This window comes from Elgaria multicarinata, chromosome 16 (genome assembly GCF_023053635.1).
Source record: "Elgaria multicarinata webbii isolate HBS135686 ecotype San Diego chromosome 16, rElgMul1.1.pri, whole genome shotgun sequence".
NCBI classification, from domain to species: Eukaryota; Metazoa; Chordata; class Lepidosauria; order Squamata; family Anguidae; genus Elgaria; species Elgaria multicarinata.
In genome coordinates this window covers 9,562,865-9,578,599 of record NC_086186.1, presented here as the reverse complement: position 1 = coordinate 9,578,599, position 15,735 = coordinate 9,562,865, and the positions used below count along the sequence as shown (strand labels likewise).

General features: G+C 50.3%; 1 protein-coding gene across 1 annotated transcript in view; it reads left to right on the top strand.

The window, feature by feature from the left end:
- The window catches only part of ULK3 (unc-51 like kinase 3), a 30,725-nt gene extending 20,620 nt beyond the window's left edge, over nt 1–10,105 (top strand). The window contains exon 16 of the mRNA XM_063142769.1: nt 6,523–10,105. Coding sequence (XP_062998839.1) covers nt 6,523–6,539 — 17 coding nt within the window. The 3' untranslated portion in view covers nt 6,540–10,105. The remainder of the gene's footprint in view (nt 1–6,522) is intronic.
- The last annotated feature ends 5,630 nt before the right edge of the window (nt 10,106–15,735 follow it).

The window sequence follows — 15,735 nt, the reverse complement described above, 5'->3', positions numbered from 1 at the left end:
GGATAGTTTATTTAGAGTTCTGGCTGGTTCTGACAAACCCAGAATGGACTCATGGCCCCACCGAAACCAGTGCTAGCAGCCTCCACTGAATAAAGTACTTTTCCCTGCTGTGTTCTGCTACTGGTCCTTTTTTCTTGTTTTTACAGTGTGCTATATTGATTTTTCATTATTGATTTTTCACTTATTGTTTCCCCCCCCCCCCCATTATGGCTGGCTGCTTGGGGGACTTTTTCAATAGAGAGTCAGGGCAGCCGTGATTTCAGTAACTAAAAATAATAGATGAACACACAGACGAAATGCACCAGCTAATGTATTTTATTAGGCAAGTGTGAATAGATCGGCTGGCTCAGACGTGGTTAGGATGACCTACCCAACCCACCCCTCCTATTGGCAGTGGCTTTTTCAGGAGAGAAAGTCGCCGAGAGCCAAATTAGAAGAGCTAAACTATGTATCCATGCAAGGTATGTGGTGCAGTCCTCCCGGACTGTTCACAGATTTGGAATGCAGGTGGGAAACTGTATATTAGGAAGGAAGGGAGGAAGACAGGAAGGCAGGCAGGCAGGCCCCATTCAGAAGACACCTTAAACCATGGTTTTAACCATGCTGAATTAGCCTTTTTGCCTTAGTCACCATGATTAAAGCCATGGTTTAAGGTATCTTCTGAACACAGCCCAGCTTTCTGGCTTAACTATCGTGGTTAAAGCCGTGGTTTAAGGTGTCTTCTGAACACAGCCCGGCTTTCTGGCTTAACCATCATGGTTAAAGCCATGGTTTAAGGTGTCTTCTGAACACAGCCCGGCTTTCTGGCTTAACCATCGTGGTTAAAGCCGTGGTTTAACATGTCTTCTGAATGGGGCCACTGAAAGAAAGAAGCAGCTACAACATAACAAAGTAGCAGGTCACAGAGAAGGGTGGGCAAGAAATGCTACCTGAAATGCTAGCTTTCTATGGGCAGAGAGTTTTGACGCTAGGAAATTGTTCAGTTGTGGTACGGTCCAAGGAGGGTTGTATCCTATCTGAATGGACCTGTTCAGATGACACGCTAAGGCATGGTTCGGCCGCTAACCCTTTAAGATCACCAGAAGAGCCCTGCTGGATCAGACCGGGGGTCCAACTAGTCCAGTGCTCTGTTCACACCGTGGCCAACCAGCTGTTGACCAGGGACCCACAAGCAGGACACGGTGCAGCAGCACCCTCCCACCCATGTTCCCCAGTTACTGGTGCACACAGGGGATAATGGGAGTTCAGAGGCCAAAAGAGCTGGAGGGAGCAGCACCTGCCGGAGGCTACACTGGCGAGTCCTCTTGGTGGGACATGGAGGGGCGCAATTCACCGCTCCTCCTGTTCCACCACTGAAGTAGGAGCTTCACCCTGCTTCATAGGTGGGTCGGCCCTGGGCCGTAACTCAGTGGCGAAGCACCTGCTTTGCATGCAGAAGGTCACAGGTTCGATCCCCAGTGTTTCCAGGTAGCGCTGGAGAAACACCTACTTGAAACCCAACTGGTGGGAGATCCAGGACAAATAAAAGGAAGTTCTTCACACAGCGCATAGTTAAGTGATGGAACTCACTACCACAAGATGTAGTGATGGTCACCCGTTTGGATGGCTTTGAAAGGGGGTTGGATAAATCCCTGGAGGCAAAGGCTATCCATGGCTACTAGCCCTGACGGTTGTGTGCACCAATTTCTGGGGAACATGGGTGGGAGAGTGCTGTTGCACCGTGTCCTGTTTGATCATCCCTGGCTGATGGCTAGTTGGCCACTGTGTGAACAGAGTGCTGGACTAGATGGACCCTCGGTCTGATCCAGCAGGGCTCTTTTTATGTTCTTAATTCTGGGCTAGATGAACCAGTGGTCTGACTCCGTATCAGACAACTCCATGTGTTCCTAAGCAGCCCAAATTTGTGCTACCCTTAAAGGCGGCCTAAAAAAAAAAATCATTTAAAATAAATAAATACATTTGACTGGCAAGAAAACAATATGGGAATAGAGGCGCCCTCGTTTTAGTAAGTATGTGCTAAGTATAGTGGAGCAAGATCTTAGGAGAGGGGGGAGTTTGGGGGGCAGTGGGGTGCCTGGGCCTGTCTTCTTCAGAAGAGTGAGAGATTTCAGGATGGGGGGGCCTGAGACGACATACGTTTGTCTTGTCTCCAGCGGGGTGGGAGACCTTTGTGTGTGTCTCCTTCCGTCCACCTTGGGAGAAGTCTGCAGGTAGCCGCTAATCTCCGCCTCTTTTGTGTTGGGTTGGTTAATTGGAATCAGCAGCCAAGCGGGTCCTTCTCCCCCACTCCCTTTTACTTCGCCTGGGAAGCAGATTGCTTCACCAGGGGAAGGGGTGAAAAAGAGACCCGCCGTAGCAACAACCCGTTTTTCTCCCCCTCCGCCAACCAGGGGTCTCGTGAACCGCGAGGCAGGGCGAGAGGCTGCCCGTCCATCCGAACTCCGGCACGCTTGACGGATCACAGGGGAGGACGCCTCCCTCCCCGCTTTGTTTGGGACGGCAGAGGCAGGCAGGTGTCCAGAAGGGCCGCGAGAAAAGCCGCCCTTTGATGGACATGAATGGCTTTGACTTTGTGTCGTGCTGGAAGCAGACTTGGGTGGGGAGAGGAAGAGCCAAAGGCCAAAGCGATGGGGGGAATTATGTGCCCAGGAGTTTATTTTATAAAGAAGACTTGTGCTGCCCCCACTCCACCCCGCCGCCCTTTCTCACACACACAGACCCCACCGCAGAAGGTCACGTGCACAGAGTTCTGTCCTTATAAATCCTGGTGTCCTGGTTTCCACTTGTTTCTTGGAACTTGGAGCGGATCTGGAAACTCGGAGTGGAAACTTGGAGCGGAGGCTGGTGGCTCTCATGTCAGTGGGGTGGTGAATCCGCTCCGGCTTTCAGTCTGAACCAATCAGCACTCTAAATGCCTGCCCGAGATCTGTTGGAGGAACCCTCTTCTGCGTCCCACCGACGCGAGACATATGCTATGGTGGGATGTGGGAGAGGGCTTTCTCTGTTGTGGCCCCCCGGCTGTGGAATGCCCTCCCCCTGGAGGCCCGACTGGCACCGGCTTCATTTCGGCGCCAGCTTAAGACATGGCTTTTTAACAAAGCCTTGGATGGCTAAATCCACCTGCCTGCACACTGTCTTCTTTTAATTGGCTTTTATTGTTTTAAAATTCCATACTGCTTTTAACATATTCATGGTTTAATTTGTTTTTAGCTGTGTATATTTATTGTTTTATATTGTGGGTATGATTTTACCTGTACGCCACCCTGAGATCCTTGCGATATCGGGCGGGATACAAATGTCATGATGATGATGATGATGATCATGATAACGGAGCTAAGCAGGGTGCCAGGCCTCCTGCCTTCAGAGCCCTCTGCCACAGTCATGAGGGTCGGAAACTTGTTTTTAAAAGCAGAGCTTCCATTTTCCAGATTTTGTTTTTAAAAAGTCACCTGCGGCTTCCTTAAAAACAAAACCCTATGCACGTTTCGACAGGGGGGGAAAAAAGTCCTGGGAATTGTAAGACTTTTTTTTCCTGTTGAGACATGCATAGGATCACACCTCAAGATGCTGTAGTTATTCCGTTTTCCAGACACTCTACTGCCTATAACAGAGAACTGACCCAGGGTGCTACAGCTCAGTCCTTCCGGAAACTCAGAATCCTCTACAGCACCATAAAGTGTCGGAGCAATTGCACCCCCCTCTTGAACTGGATGGATGCTGAGCCTAGTGAATGCTTGCTTCCTCTCCTTCACTGCTGTTTCAGCTTTCATATTTACAAGGGAAGAAAAGAGGTTAGAGACCAGCAGGCACAGCAGAGAGATGGCAGTCGGCTTTGGGCAGCGTGATGCCGCGTGTCACGAGCAGATGCAGTAAAAGCGGAAGAGGAGCAGGGTTGCAATTCGTTTATTTTTAAGCAAAATATATGTTCATTTTGGGTGGAGAGAAAAACATCACGTTTGACATTAAAAAGAAAAAAGGAAAAAAGGAATCTCCCCCAGAGGCACGGAGGGTGCATTTTTACGATGATGAATATTTTAATCCTTCATCTTCGCTTGCGATAAGCTCTTGAGCTCGGAAGAGTCAAATGAGGTAGTCACGGGAGCCAGGCAGGCAGGCAGCAGCCCAGTGCCACGGAGCGAGCCGGGTCGCTGCACACACATGCTGAACTGGGGAGCAGGTTCTACTGCAAAGTGGCTTGATGCCTGTTTAGCCCCCTGTCCCACGGAGCCTCCAGATCTGTGGATTCTCTGGTCCTGTGTGGCGTAGTGACTAAAGCGTTGGACTGGGAGCCAGAAGATCCTGGGTTCTAGTCGCCACATGGCCGTGGAAACCCACTGGATGACTTTGGGCCAGCCACAGACTCTCAGCCCAACCCACCTCACAGGGTTGTTGCTGTGAGGATAAAATGGAGAGGAGTAGGATTATGTACGGCGCCTTGAGTTCCTTGCAGGAAAAAAGGCGGGCTTTAAGGCATAATACTTGTCCGTCTCTCAGATCTGTATCCACCTGGCATCGTCCTGACCTAAGCTGACATTTTATCCGGACAGTGGCTACTCTTTACCTTCCTTCTGCTACCGTTTCCCCTTTTTGGGAGGCTTGATCACCATTCCCATCTTGCTAAGGCGAATGATATAGCTAATCCAGACTTCCAAGTGGGAACTGCTGCAAAATACCATGGTACAGAACAAGGATGTAGTGAGCAGCTTTAAAGCAGGGATCTCCACGGGCACTTCCAACAGTACCTGCAAATGGGACCCCAACATGGTGCCTGCAATCACCCAATTCCCCCCCCTCCTTTGAATCTATATACATGCATTTGCAGGAAATGCATGCAGCTTTCTAGCGTTTATACGTGGGCTTCAACAAAATTGGACCAAACATCCAAATATATATCCATATGAAGGCGGTGTCTACATTGCTCAGGCCTCCTTGAACTGTTTTGGAGTTGGGGTTCGTTCTTTTTCTTCCCGTATGTTTTTTTCCACTATTATTTTTTTTAAAAAAGTTCTGCAAACCTCAAGGTTCTCTCAGTCCCACTGATGCCTCCATCTTGTGTGTGGGTGATGCCATTTTGGCTACAGAGGGCACACGCTTGGAAAACAGTTTCCTAACATCAGAACACGCTGTGTGGACTTTTCCCCAGCTGAGAAAAGCCTGTTCGGAGGAAAGCCTGTTCGGAGGAAAAGCCTGTTCGGAGGAAAGCCAGATCCCAAACCAAGGCGCCAGCTGGAGGATCACTGGTACCTGGGTCAGGGAGCTGGCTAAACTCCTTCTGGGTTTCCCGTGGCCAGGTAGAGCCGTGGTGAACCAAAGGCCACAGTGGTGCCGGCTTTGGCCCTCCAGCACCTCCCTCCCACCCACCACACGGAGGATGATGATGATGATGATGATGATGATGATGATAATAATAATAATAATAATAAATTTATTTATTTATTTATATAATTTTTATTAAACTTAAACATACATCAGTACAATAGCAAAACAAAACAATTTTTTTTTTTACAAATTGAAATCATAATACATAGAATTGAATAACCTTCTAACATTTCTAATTTCCTATTTTGACATCATCCCATAACCTAAAGTGTACCCCCCCCCACCCCGGGATCTATTCCTGTTTCCAAAATCTCATTGTTTCTTCTGGAGATGGTTTTCCACTCCCCTTAGATAATGCATATTCTAGGAACTGATTCCAAATTCCCTCAAAATCATTCATAATAATATATTTATTTATTTGTTACCTGCCTCTCCCTCTGGATCGAGGCGGGGTACAACACAAATAAAAACACCATAAAATACATACAACTAATTCAAATGTTTAAAACCAGTGCATCATTAAAAGCAGCACACCATTAAAAAAGGCATCTTGAAATTCAACCGGGTAGGCCTGCCGGAAGAGATCAGTCTTTATGGCTTTCTCAAATTCCGGAAGACTGTTAAGTGGATGAATCTCTCCTGGCAAGCTATTCCATAATCTGGGAGCGGCAGAGGAAAAGATCCTCTGGGTAATAGTTGTCAGCCTTGTTTTGGTTGACTGGAGTAAATTCTTCCCAGAGGACCTGAGTGTGCAGGGCGCATTGTACAGGAGAAGGCGATCCCGCAGGTAGCCTGGACCCAAACCATGTAGGGCTTTAAAGGTGATAATCAACACTTTGTACTTTGCCTGGAAACTAACTGGCAACCACTGAAGAGATTTTAAAACTGGTGTGATGTGGTCACCCCTAGGTCAAAAGATGAACGTAATGAGTCAGTTGCTCTCCTGCCCACTCTCCCTTATGAGGGGGAGGGGCTTTGGGGGAGGGGGTGTGGCCTTTCCCAAGGCTCTGCGGGCCGGATGTACTGTTGGGTCAAATATGGCCCATGGGGCGGAGGTCCCTGCTGCCTGATTTAGAAGGCCAGCTTTTGAATTTGCTGCAGCTGATTTGAAGATCTAGATGTATCTATTATGTGGATTCATTTCGATACTGATCCAAACCTACCATTTCTCTCTCTCTCCCTTTTGCCCGTACCTATTCACAGCATGTTCTTTGCAGTGACCCGTATGCCTGGATGGTGCCCGGTGGATCCAGCGCCTCTAACCCCAGGGAGCAACGGACAACCCTCCAACCCTGCCTAGACCCGGTTTACGCAGCAGAGGTTTTTTCGGCCATTGGTATGGAATGCCGTTTGCTCCCTAAATACACACACAGTCGGAGCAAACGGCATTTATAAGCGGGAGGCTGTATAAAGTGCTGTTGTTTGTACAGTGAAATTTATTTCTACCCTGCCTGTTGTAAAATTTCGTTTTATTGGCCAACGTTAAGCAACCGTAGAAGATTTAAAAAGCATTTAATATATAGGATTCAAGCTCAGGGCAGGTACAAAACCTTCCGGGTGATGTACAGTATAAAATTGAAGTAGGGACTTTAAAGAGTTTGATCGTGCCAAGAGGGTCTTTGGTACAATATCAATTTTAGGGACTCTGATGCGAAGCGAAGGGAGGGGTTTGAACGGAATTCCTCATTGTCTTTGTCTAGAACAGCCTTCCTCAACCTGGGGCGCTCCAGATGTGTTGGACTACAACTCCCAGAATGCCCCAGCCAGCTGGCTGGGGCATTCTGGGAGATGCAGTCCAACACATCTGGAGCGCCCCAGGTTGAGGAAGGCTGGTCTAGAAGCTGCTTACCAATTTATTCTGGTGTGGGAAGTGTGCTTATTGCATAAAGCTGATGGGGGAAGAGATGGGGGGGAAACCATGCTGCCCTGTCCGGCCATTGCTATCCTAAAAGACGGAAGTAGTTAATTCTGCTTTGAAGAAATAAAGGGTAGGTGGGCTGCGTGGAGTCACGTCATCAGCGGTGCTTATCGCTGCCCGATGCAAACGTTTCTCTGAGGAGCGAGCTTGCCGATTTGAAGCCCACACAGATGCGAGCCTGTTTGTCCTCTCTTGGCTGCTCCTGGCACATCCGTTTCCTTCCTGCCCTGCACCCCACGAAGCAAGCCGGAGCGAACGCAGAGCCATCTGGCTCGTCTCTTCCCAGGGCGATTGCAGGATGTTATTAATAGATCTCTCTGTATAATCCTTGCCAAGACCCTGTTTGCCTTGCCACGGACGGGAGAGAGACCCCCACGGGCGCAGCTTGGGTTGGAGGTTTTTTAATGCGCCTTCTTTCACTCCCCTCTGCTGCCACCTTGTTAAAGACGAGGATGGATCTTTTTCTTAACATCTGGCTCACAGCGCCGTCCAAGACCTAACGGTGTTGAACAAGGCCTGCTTGGCTCCCAGCCCTCTAGACATCATTCTTAATTGAGCCCATGATTAAAAACAGAAGCACCTTTTTAATTAACACGCCTCTGTGCTCCATCCGAAGACTGACTCCCAAATTTGAAGGAGCCCTCAAATTGGCTCCTTCCTACTCATTGCCCTGACCGAGGTTAAGTACAGGGCCACGACCTGCAGCGAGTTCACCCATCTTTTCATTTTTGTCTGCTGCGAGCATCAGCCTAGTTCTTTGCACAGACCTGAAGGAAGGAATTTGTTTTATGTCAGGCCAGAGCTGTAATTAGTCCCATCGTGGCCTTTCATACGTTTGCGTTCCGCTTTTCATTTTTGTTGAAAAGCTATGTACTCTGGACACTCCCAGAGAATATCCAGGTCGAAACGATAATTTGGCCCAATTAGAAAGAGCTGGCCAATGGTGAACATGGAATACTGTCGTCGTTACACAGGGTGGCATGACCCAAAGGGAGGCGTGGGTTCTGCGATACTTTTGCTGGATGATTTGGCCAATGGCCCCGTTCAGACAACACGCTAAACCATGCTGCTTAACCACAAAATGGTTCATGGAATGCATCAACCTTAATGTATTCCATTAACCATTTTGTGGTTATGCAGCATGGTTTAGCGTGTTGCCTGAACGGGGCCTGTGTGCGTTAAATTTACCAGACAAAATTGCCCCACGCTCAACATCTCTTGAACAGTCAAAGCATAAGTAATTTGGGCCAAGTAAGCCTGGATATGTACTCTTGCTTAAGAATCTACAAAGTGTCTTGCTAGAGCAGATCATGTACAGTATTGATAGACCAACATTATATCAAACCATGGTTCCGAGTTTGGATGTCCCAGGGAACTGTGATTAGTTTAAAAGACAAAAATGGCACAACCTAAAGCCAGCATACAATCCATTGTAGCAGGCCAATGTTTTTGTGAGGGTTCTCAGTCCAACCCACCCATTCAGGCTCTCCCTTCTTTCTTGAGTTGATAGTGGAATATACGGCAAGTAATATTTGTCCCCCAAGATCAAGATAGGCTTGTGACCTTCCTGTAGTCAGAATTTCCCAAAGGGAAGCTGGGATAGTCCCTTGTAGCAAAAACAACGGACAGTCTTGTGGCACCTTAAAGACTTTACACATTTAATCCGGGATAAGGCTTCGTGGCCTCTGGTCCAGGTTGCCAGATGCAGAGTATTGTGGAGAGTTTCAGATATGGTGTGTGTGTGTGTGTGTGTCTACAGTGCATAAGGATGTGCATCACCAACATACATACTGCATAAACAACCTGAAACACTCCATGATGCTGCACACATCTGACGAAGTGGACAGTGGTCCATGAAAGCTTATGCCGAAATAAATGTGCTGGTCTTTAAGGTGCCGCAAGAATCTTAGGCCATTTCTACACCTGCCTTTTCCCCCTGGATCATTCCTGCGCATCCAAATGCCACACAGGGAATCCCGGGAGCAGGCAGGGACGATCCCTCCATTTTCCTGCGATAACCTTTGGGTGTAGAAGGGCCTTAGTTGTTTGGGCTACAGCCATAGTAATACATTGGTCCATGGCTCACAATTGAGTGCACCAGCCACGCAAACAGGTGGGAAATCCTGGCCAAATCTGCATAGCCGTGGGCTTTCGCATTGCGTGCAGGATTCAGGCGCAGCGTAGGAAACCCAGACAGAAACGGCTACCGAAAGAGCCCCGGATTCCGCTTGAGAGGCCTAGCTGACGCGCGACATTCGACAGCTGAGCAAGCCTTAAAGGCGCCAAGTGATGGCTGGGTCGCTGGACGAGTCACCTGGCTTTTTCACCGCAGCTGCTCTTCTGCGTCCGCAAAGCGTTCGCCTACTCAGCCTCACCTATGACTGCTCCAGCTCTAGAAACGTCCTCTATTTTGCAGAACATTTCTTGGCTTTTGTATTTCTGAATATACATGAATTGGTGGGTGTATCCTGGCTACTTATTTTAGGAGTCCTTTGGAAGGTTGTTGGAAGATGGCAGCGATTTCTCTTTGTTGAATTATTCCCAACGTGCTTGGCGAAGTCTTATTCCCAACGTGCTTGGCGAAGTCTCATTTTTCTGATTCATAGCAACCGTGGGTTCTGTCCAGTGCTAGGCTAGTGTGGTGTAGCGGCTAGAGTGTTGGACTGGGAGTCAAGAGTTCCGGGTTCTAGTCCCCACTCGGCCATGAAAATCACTAGGTGACTTGGGGTCAGTCACAGACTCTCAGCCTAACCTACAGGGTTTCTGTGAGGATAAAATGGAGGGGAGGTTAATCATGTAAGCCGCCTTGGGTTCCTTGGAGGAGGAAAGGCGGGATTGAATACTAAATAAAAATACTTAAGAGTCCAAGTATGGGTCTACTCTACATAGCACTAACATTGGATACAACTCAATGTATTTGAAAAAAAAATGTTTTACAGTGCTTCTTTTTTGTACACAGAATGGCAAGGGGCTTCAATGGCATTAAGATGCACATAGTGATAGGGTTTGCACATCACATTAAGCCACCATGGGTTGGTTGTTCACTTGCTAACCCAAAGACAATCGGGCTTACTGTGGCTTGTTTCCCCACTCAGTCCTCCCGCTGGTTCTGGCATGTATCCCAAGCGCCTTTGCAGCAGAACTCCCTTGTTCCCTCGGTCCCTATCTTGGCTTTTGCCGCTCTGGCCAGCTGGCTCTGTAGCTCTTCCTGACAACCCACGACGAAGATGCCCTGCCATGTTTGAACAACCTGACAAGCCACCTTGGCTACCAATCACCTTAAAACAAGTCACAGGTTCTCAGGACGGCTTGTTCATGAAAGATGATCCACCCTACAGAAAGGCCGGTTTGGTTTGGTTTACTTAATTTTTGCGCCACAATAAAAATATTTTGCACCTTCAAAGTGTTTGTAAATCAAATGGTAAGCATGCCAATTAACTCCATTTTAATTGCAGGTTGTAACACAAAAAATGTGGACAAGTCAAAGGGGCTGTGTGAATACTTACACATCGCACTGAGCTTTTAAAGACAACCCCCCCCCATAGCATGTGCCTTTGTGTGTGCTTGATTGAACAGAGGTCCTGTTCCATGTGCCCCCTAGGAGCTGACATGTCCACAGGCCTTCTCAGTAGAGACACCAACCTTATGCAATGCCTGAGAGAGAGAGAGAGAGAGAGAGAGAGAGAGAGAGAGAGAGAGAGAGAGAGACCTGCCTGGCCCCAACACTGAGCATCTCCAGGTGTAAGGCAAAAACCTGACTTTGCAAGGCGGCCTTTGGAATCAACTGATTTGTAGATTTGCTGCTTTTCTCCCAACTGCATTGCAGTTAATTTGCCTTTTATTGATTACAGCTGTTCTTATTCTGCTGGGCCTCTTGTTTATCCTAGGTGCACTTTGCCTAACTTCCATTTGACTTGCAAAATGTCATGAGAGAGATTGAGAGAGAGAGACGAACGGCATCAATGGACCTGTTGTCAGAAACTTTATAAAAGTTGCAGCTGAAATACAGTTTTTCAACAGTTCTGCATCTCCTCCCTTGCCACACACATTTATAATCCAAGAGATTTCATAGCAATTGGCAGAAGGGGTAAATGGCAAAGTACATATGCACAAAGGAATAGCAATTGAGCAAGGGCTCAATCCATGCACACCTTGCACAACCCAAGGGTGTTTGTGTGTGCCGGTAGCGTACCAGTCCAATTTACACAAATCATCCAAACCTGGAGATGGTGGCTTGTTGGGGTAGATAAACACCCAGAATCTATGGGTGGTTTGTTAACCACCCCAATAAGCCCCTAGTTCTGGGTTTGGATGGCGCAAGAAATGGCAGCAGGGGCCTTGAATCAGCAATCTGGTGGCAGCAGGCACTACAACCCACCGTGGCTTAAACCCATGGTGGGCTGCAGTGATCATGCGAACCAGGTCAATGACCACGGAGCCTGTAGCCCAGGCTAGCATGATCAAAAAAGGAACTGGAAAGTAGCCAAGCCTGAAAAAGCTGGCTCAACTGATGTCTATATATGTTCTTCCCCCACACCCACCCCGGCCACCCATCAAATGAGCAACCTGCAGAGAAACACTGGGGCTATTCACATTAGCACGCTAACCCACATTCTGTGGTTGAACCATGGGTTGTTTGCTGAACCGTGGGTTAGCATATTGTGTGAGGGGTTTTTTCCGTCTAAACATGCATAGGATTGTGCCCTTAACCTGAGATGTAAGCAACGGTGCAGACATCACAATCCAGAGAACACCAGAGCAGTTTCGTTGCTTGCAAAACCGAAATGTCAAACTGAACATCAAGATGCAATCCAGTTAGCAAAAGAGGCAGTGAAGGTCAGGGCCATTTGCTTAAGGTCACTGTGAGGATAGGAGAAACGGGATGGATTCACATTCCCGGTTTCAAGCCCTTTGAAGCAGCAGTGTTGTCTTTTAAGCACCAATCTTTATGCAAGGGAAGGAAAGGTACTGGTCCCGGAGAATGCCAACTACCTCCTGATGAAAGACGGAACTTCCAGTGGCCAAAGCAATTCTGGAACCTTAGCCAAGAGAGAAAAGCCAAGATCCAGGAAGCAAAATCCTCAGTCAGGACAGCCTTTGGCTGCTACTTCAACAGGATCATGTTAGCTACACCTGCTGGCTTTTCCCCAAGCAACTCTGAAAATCAGTTTCCACCATCACTAGTGGATCCTGGACGATCTCACCACCACTCAGGGAGGCTCAGGGAAAGCCTGCGCCCCATGAAGGTTGCAACACACCCGTTAGACAGGCAGATGATCTCCAGTTTGCCAAATGGCTGCAGCTCTGGGGTGCTAAAGGAAGGTGAATCAAATGCCCTTCAGGTCAAGCCGCACCTGTTTCCAGGTGACATCCCCTTTCCCCCCAAAGAAAAGCATTATGGCATTGAAATTCCAATGTACATTTGCCTTACTGCAGGCCTCTTGACCCTATTATTATTTGTACATTTCAACCCGCATTGAGGCCGTTCACATGTTCGCGGAAAAGCTAAAGGGGGCGTGTCCGTCCATCCATCCGGACGGCCTTCAGAGTCCCACCAGGAAATGCGCATCCTTGGAGCCGCCCCCAGCTCCCCAAGAGAGTAGGTTTGGGGAAGCGTCCAGGGCCGCTCGCCCGTCGCCCCGTCCTGTTTGGAACCGAGGGCGGTGCCAGGAGTCCCGGCGGCGGCGGCGGCGGGCAGGGAGCCTCGTCCTCGCCTCTGGCCCCGGCAGGGCCGCCTCAGCCTACAGCAGCCCCAAGGGGAGGATGCCCAGCGCCAGGAGGCGCCACGAGGCCGGGAAGACGCGCCCGCGGCCGTCGGAGCTCCTCCCCGCGCCCCCGCCGGCCGGCGCGCCCTCGTCGTCCTCCCGCCGGAAGGGCCGCTCGTCCTCGTAGTCGTCGCCGCCGCCGCCCTCGCCCTCGTCCTCGGCCGGCCCGAAGCACAGGCGGCCCATGTTGGCCTTGAGCACCTGGCAGAAGGGCCGCTCGGCGCCGTCGCAGACGCAGCGCTCCAGCGCGGGGCCCCCGGGCGCCGCCAGCAGCTGCCCGATGGCCGCCCGGCAGGCGCCCGTGCAGCGGCGCCCGTTGAAGAGCTGCCCGCAGCGGGCCAAGTAGGCGGCCAGCGGCGCTTGGCAGGCGGGCTCCTGCTGGCAGCGGAAGCGGGCGGCCGTGCAGCCCAGGCCGCTGCGGGACGGGCGGGGCAGGCAGGGCTCGAGGGCGGCCTTCAGCCGGCGGCAGCGCGCGTCCTCGCCGCACGCGCAGCGCTCCAGGGCCGGCCCGCTGCGGCTGCGGTTCAAGCGCACCAGCGCGCCGATGCAATGGCTGGGGCAAGCCGGAGCGGCCGCGGCAGCGTCGTCGGCGCCGCCGCCGCCGGGCGTGGGCTCCTCCCCGCCCAGGACTGGCTGGCAGGCCGCCTGCGACTGGCTGTAGGCGGAGCCGCAGTCGGGCTCGTCTTGGCAGCGGAGCAGCGCCTCCCAGCAGGGCTCGCCGACGGCGTGGGCCCGCGGGCAGCTCGACGGCAGCAGCAGCAGCAGCAGCCCAGGCCACATGGCTTCATGCGCGCCTGGCTCGGGCTCCTCCCGCGGCCTTGCTTCCAAGGGAGCCGGGTCCTCGGCGTGGCGGCTTGGCGCGTGGGAGCGGCCTCGGTCGGGGAAGCGCGTTGGCCGAGCCTCCGGCCCCCGACGGGGAGAGTCGGCGCTCGTCGCGACTCTCGGGCTAAAGCGCTCGAAACTTCTCCTGGGTTTTGCTGCCCTCCCGGTGGGAGGAGGTCTGCCTTCGGGCCCCGCTGATCGCCCCGCTCGCTTAGCAGAGGCCGTCGAGAGGTCCCGAAGTGCAAATCCGGGATCGGGACGGGAGGCGTAAACGGCCTGTGTCGGCGTCGCGCTCCGCCGAAAGCGGGGACGGGGTCCGGAGGACGCTTCGCTTCCGAGCGGGCCTCGGTGCCAAATGCGCTCTTCCCCACCCCCCTCGCCGCGTCTTCGGGCGCGAAAAGGGAGGAGAGGCGGAGGGGCTTCTCTCTCCCCCCCTCCCCAATTCATCTTCGAGGCAGTCACAGGCTCATTGTTCCCTTGGTCTCCGCTCCATCTCCCCCTCCCCTTCCTAGCCTCGCCTCTCCTCGCCCTGTGCAGCCAGTGTGGTCTTCAGGCCTTCGCCAGAGGGGGCTGCAGCTTTATTTGGGGGGCGGCGGGGCTATTTTTATTGTTCCTTTATAGCTCTACGAGGGCTGTGGAACATCCACTGAAGACTTCATCCATCCCATTGACTATATTCTGATACAGGCTTGTATCCCACCTTCGTCCTATGCAAAGGTGACCCCTTGAAATGAATGAGACTCATTAGATGTCTAGCTTAAGTCCCATTCATTTCGATGGGGCTTCAAGACTTTATTTATTTATTGCATTTCTGTACCACTCCGTTAGCTGAAGCTCCTTGGCTGGTTCATGAAGCGAAACTTAAAACTGTCATAAATACAATAGGAGAGTAAAACTTAATATCAAAACTGTAAGTTTAACATAAAAACCAAAGTAGGAGCCAAGATAAAAGCCAGCGACAAGGCAAAGATAAAAAAAATTATAATGCACTAACAGTTTTTAAAACTGAGGGGCTAAAAAGCCTGGGATAATAAAGATGTCTTTATCTTGGGCCAAGAAGACTGCAGTGTAGGTACCAGGCAAGCTTCTCTGGGAAGCTCATTCCAAAACTGGTGCCACCACTGAAAAGGCAGATGCCCCTGGAGAAGGGCCTTTGAGGATCATCCTATGGTCCAGACAGGTATATAGGGAGGGAGATGATTCTTCAGGTAACCTAAATCGAATTAACATTGGATTCAACCCATAAATTTGTATACGTATCTGCAGTGGAGGCTGGTGGCTCTGATGTCAGTGGGGTGGTGAACCCGCTCCAGGTTTCAGTCAGAACTATCCAAGGTGCCTTTAGAGTTCTGACTGCCCCCACTCCCCAAATTTAGTCCTTGGCATCCAACATGTAAAAGGACATTCGATCGCGAGGGCTGGGAAAACGCCCCTTCTGAGACCTCCAAAAGCTGACACCTGTCAGAGTAAAAAACACTGGGCTGGTGGAACCGATGACTTGGTATAAAACAGACACATCACACTGCAGGAAGACTGAGTAGCCTTTTAAGGGTGCTCATTTTGTGTAGAAATGAATGGTAGAGGGGATTTGGATTATGCCTGCTGGCTGTGTTGTTATTATTATTATTATTATTATTATTATTATTATTATTATTATTTATTTATTTAGCACCATCAATGTACATGGTGCTGTACAGAGTAAAACAGTAACTAGCAAGACCCTGCCGCTTAGGCTTACATTCTAATAAAATCATAGTAAAGCAATAAGGAGGGGAAGAGAATGCAAACAAGCACTGGGTAGGGTAAACAGGCACTGGGTAGGGTAAAACTAACAGTATAAAGTCCAAGCAGCATCAAGTTTTAAATGCTTTAGGAAAAAGAAAAGTTTTTAGCTGAGCTTTAAAAGCTGCG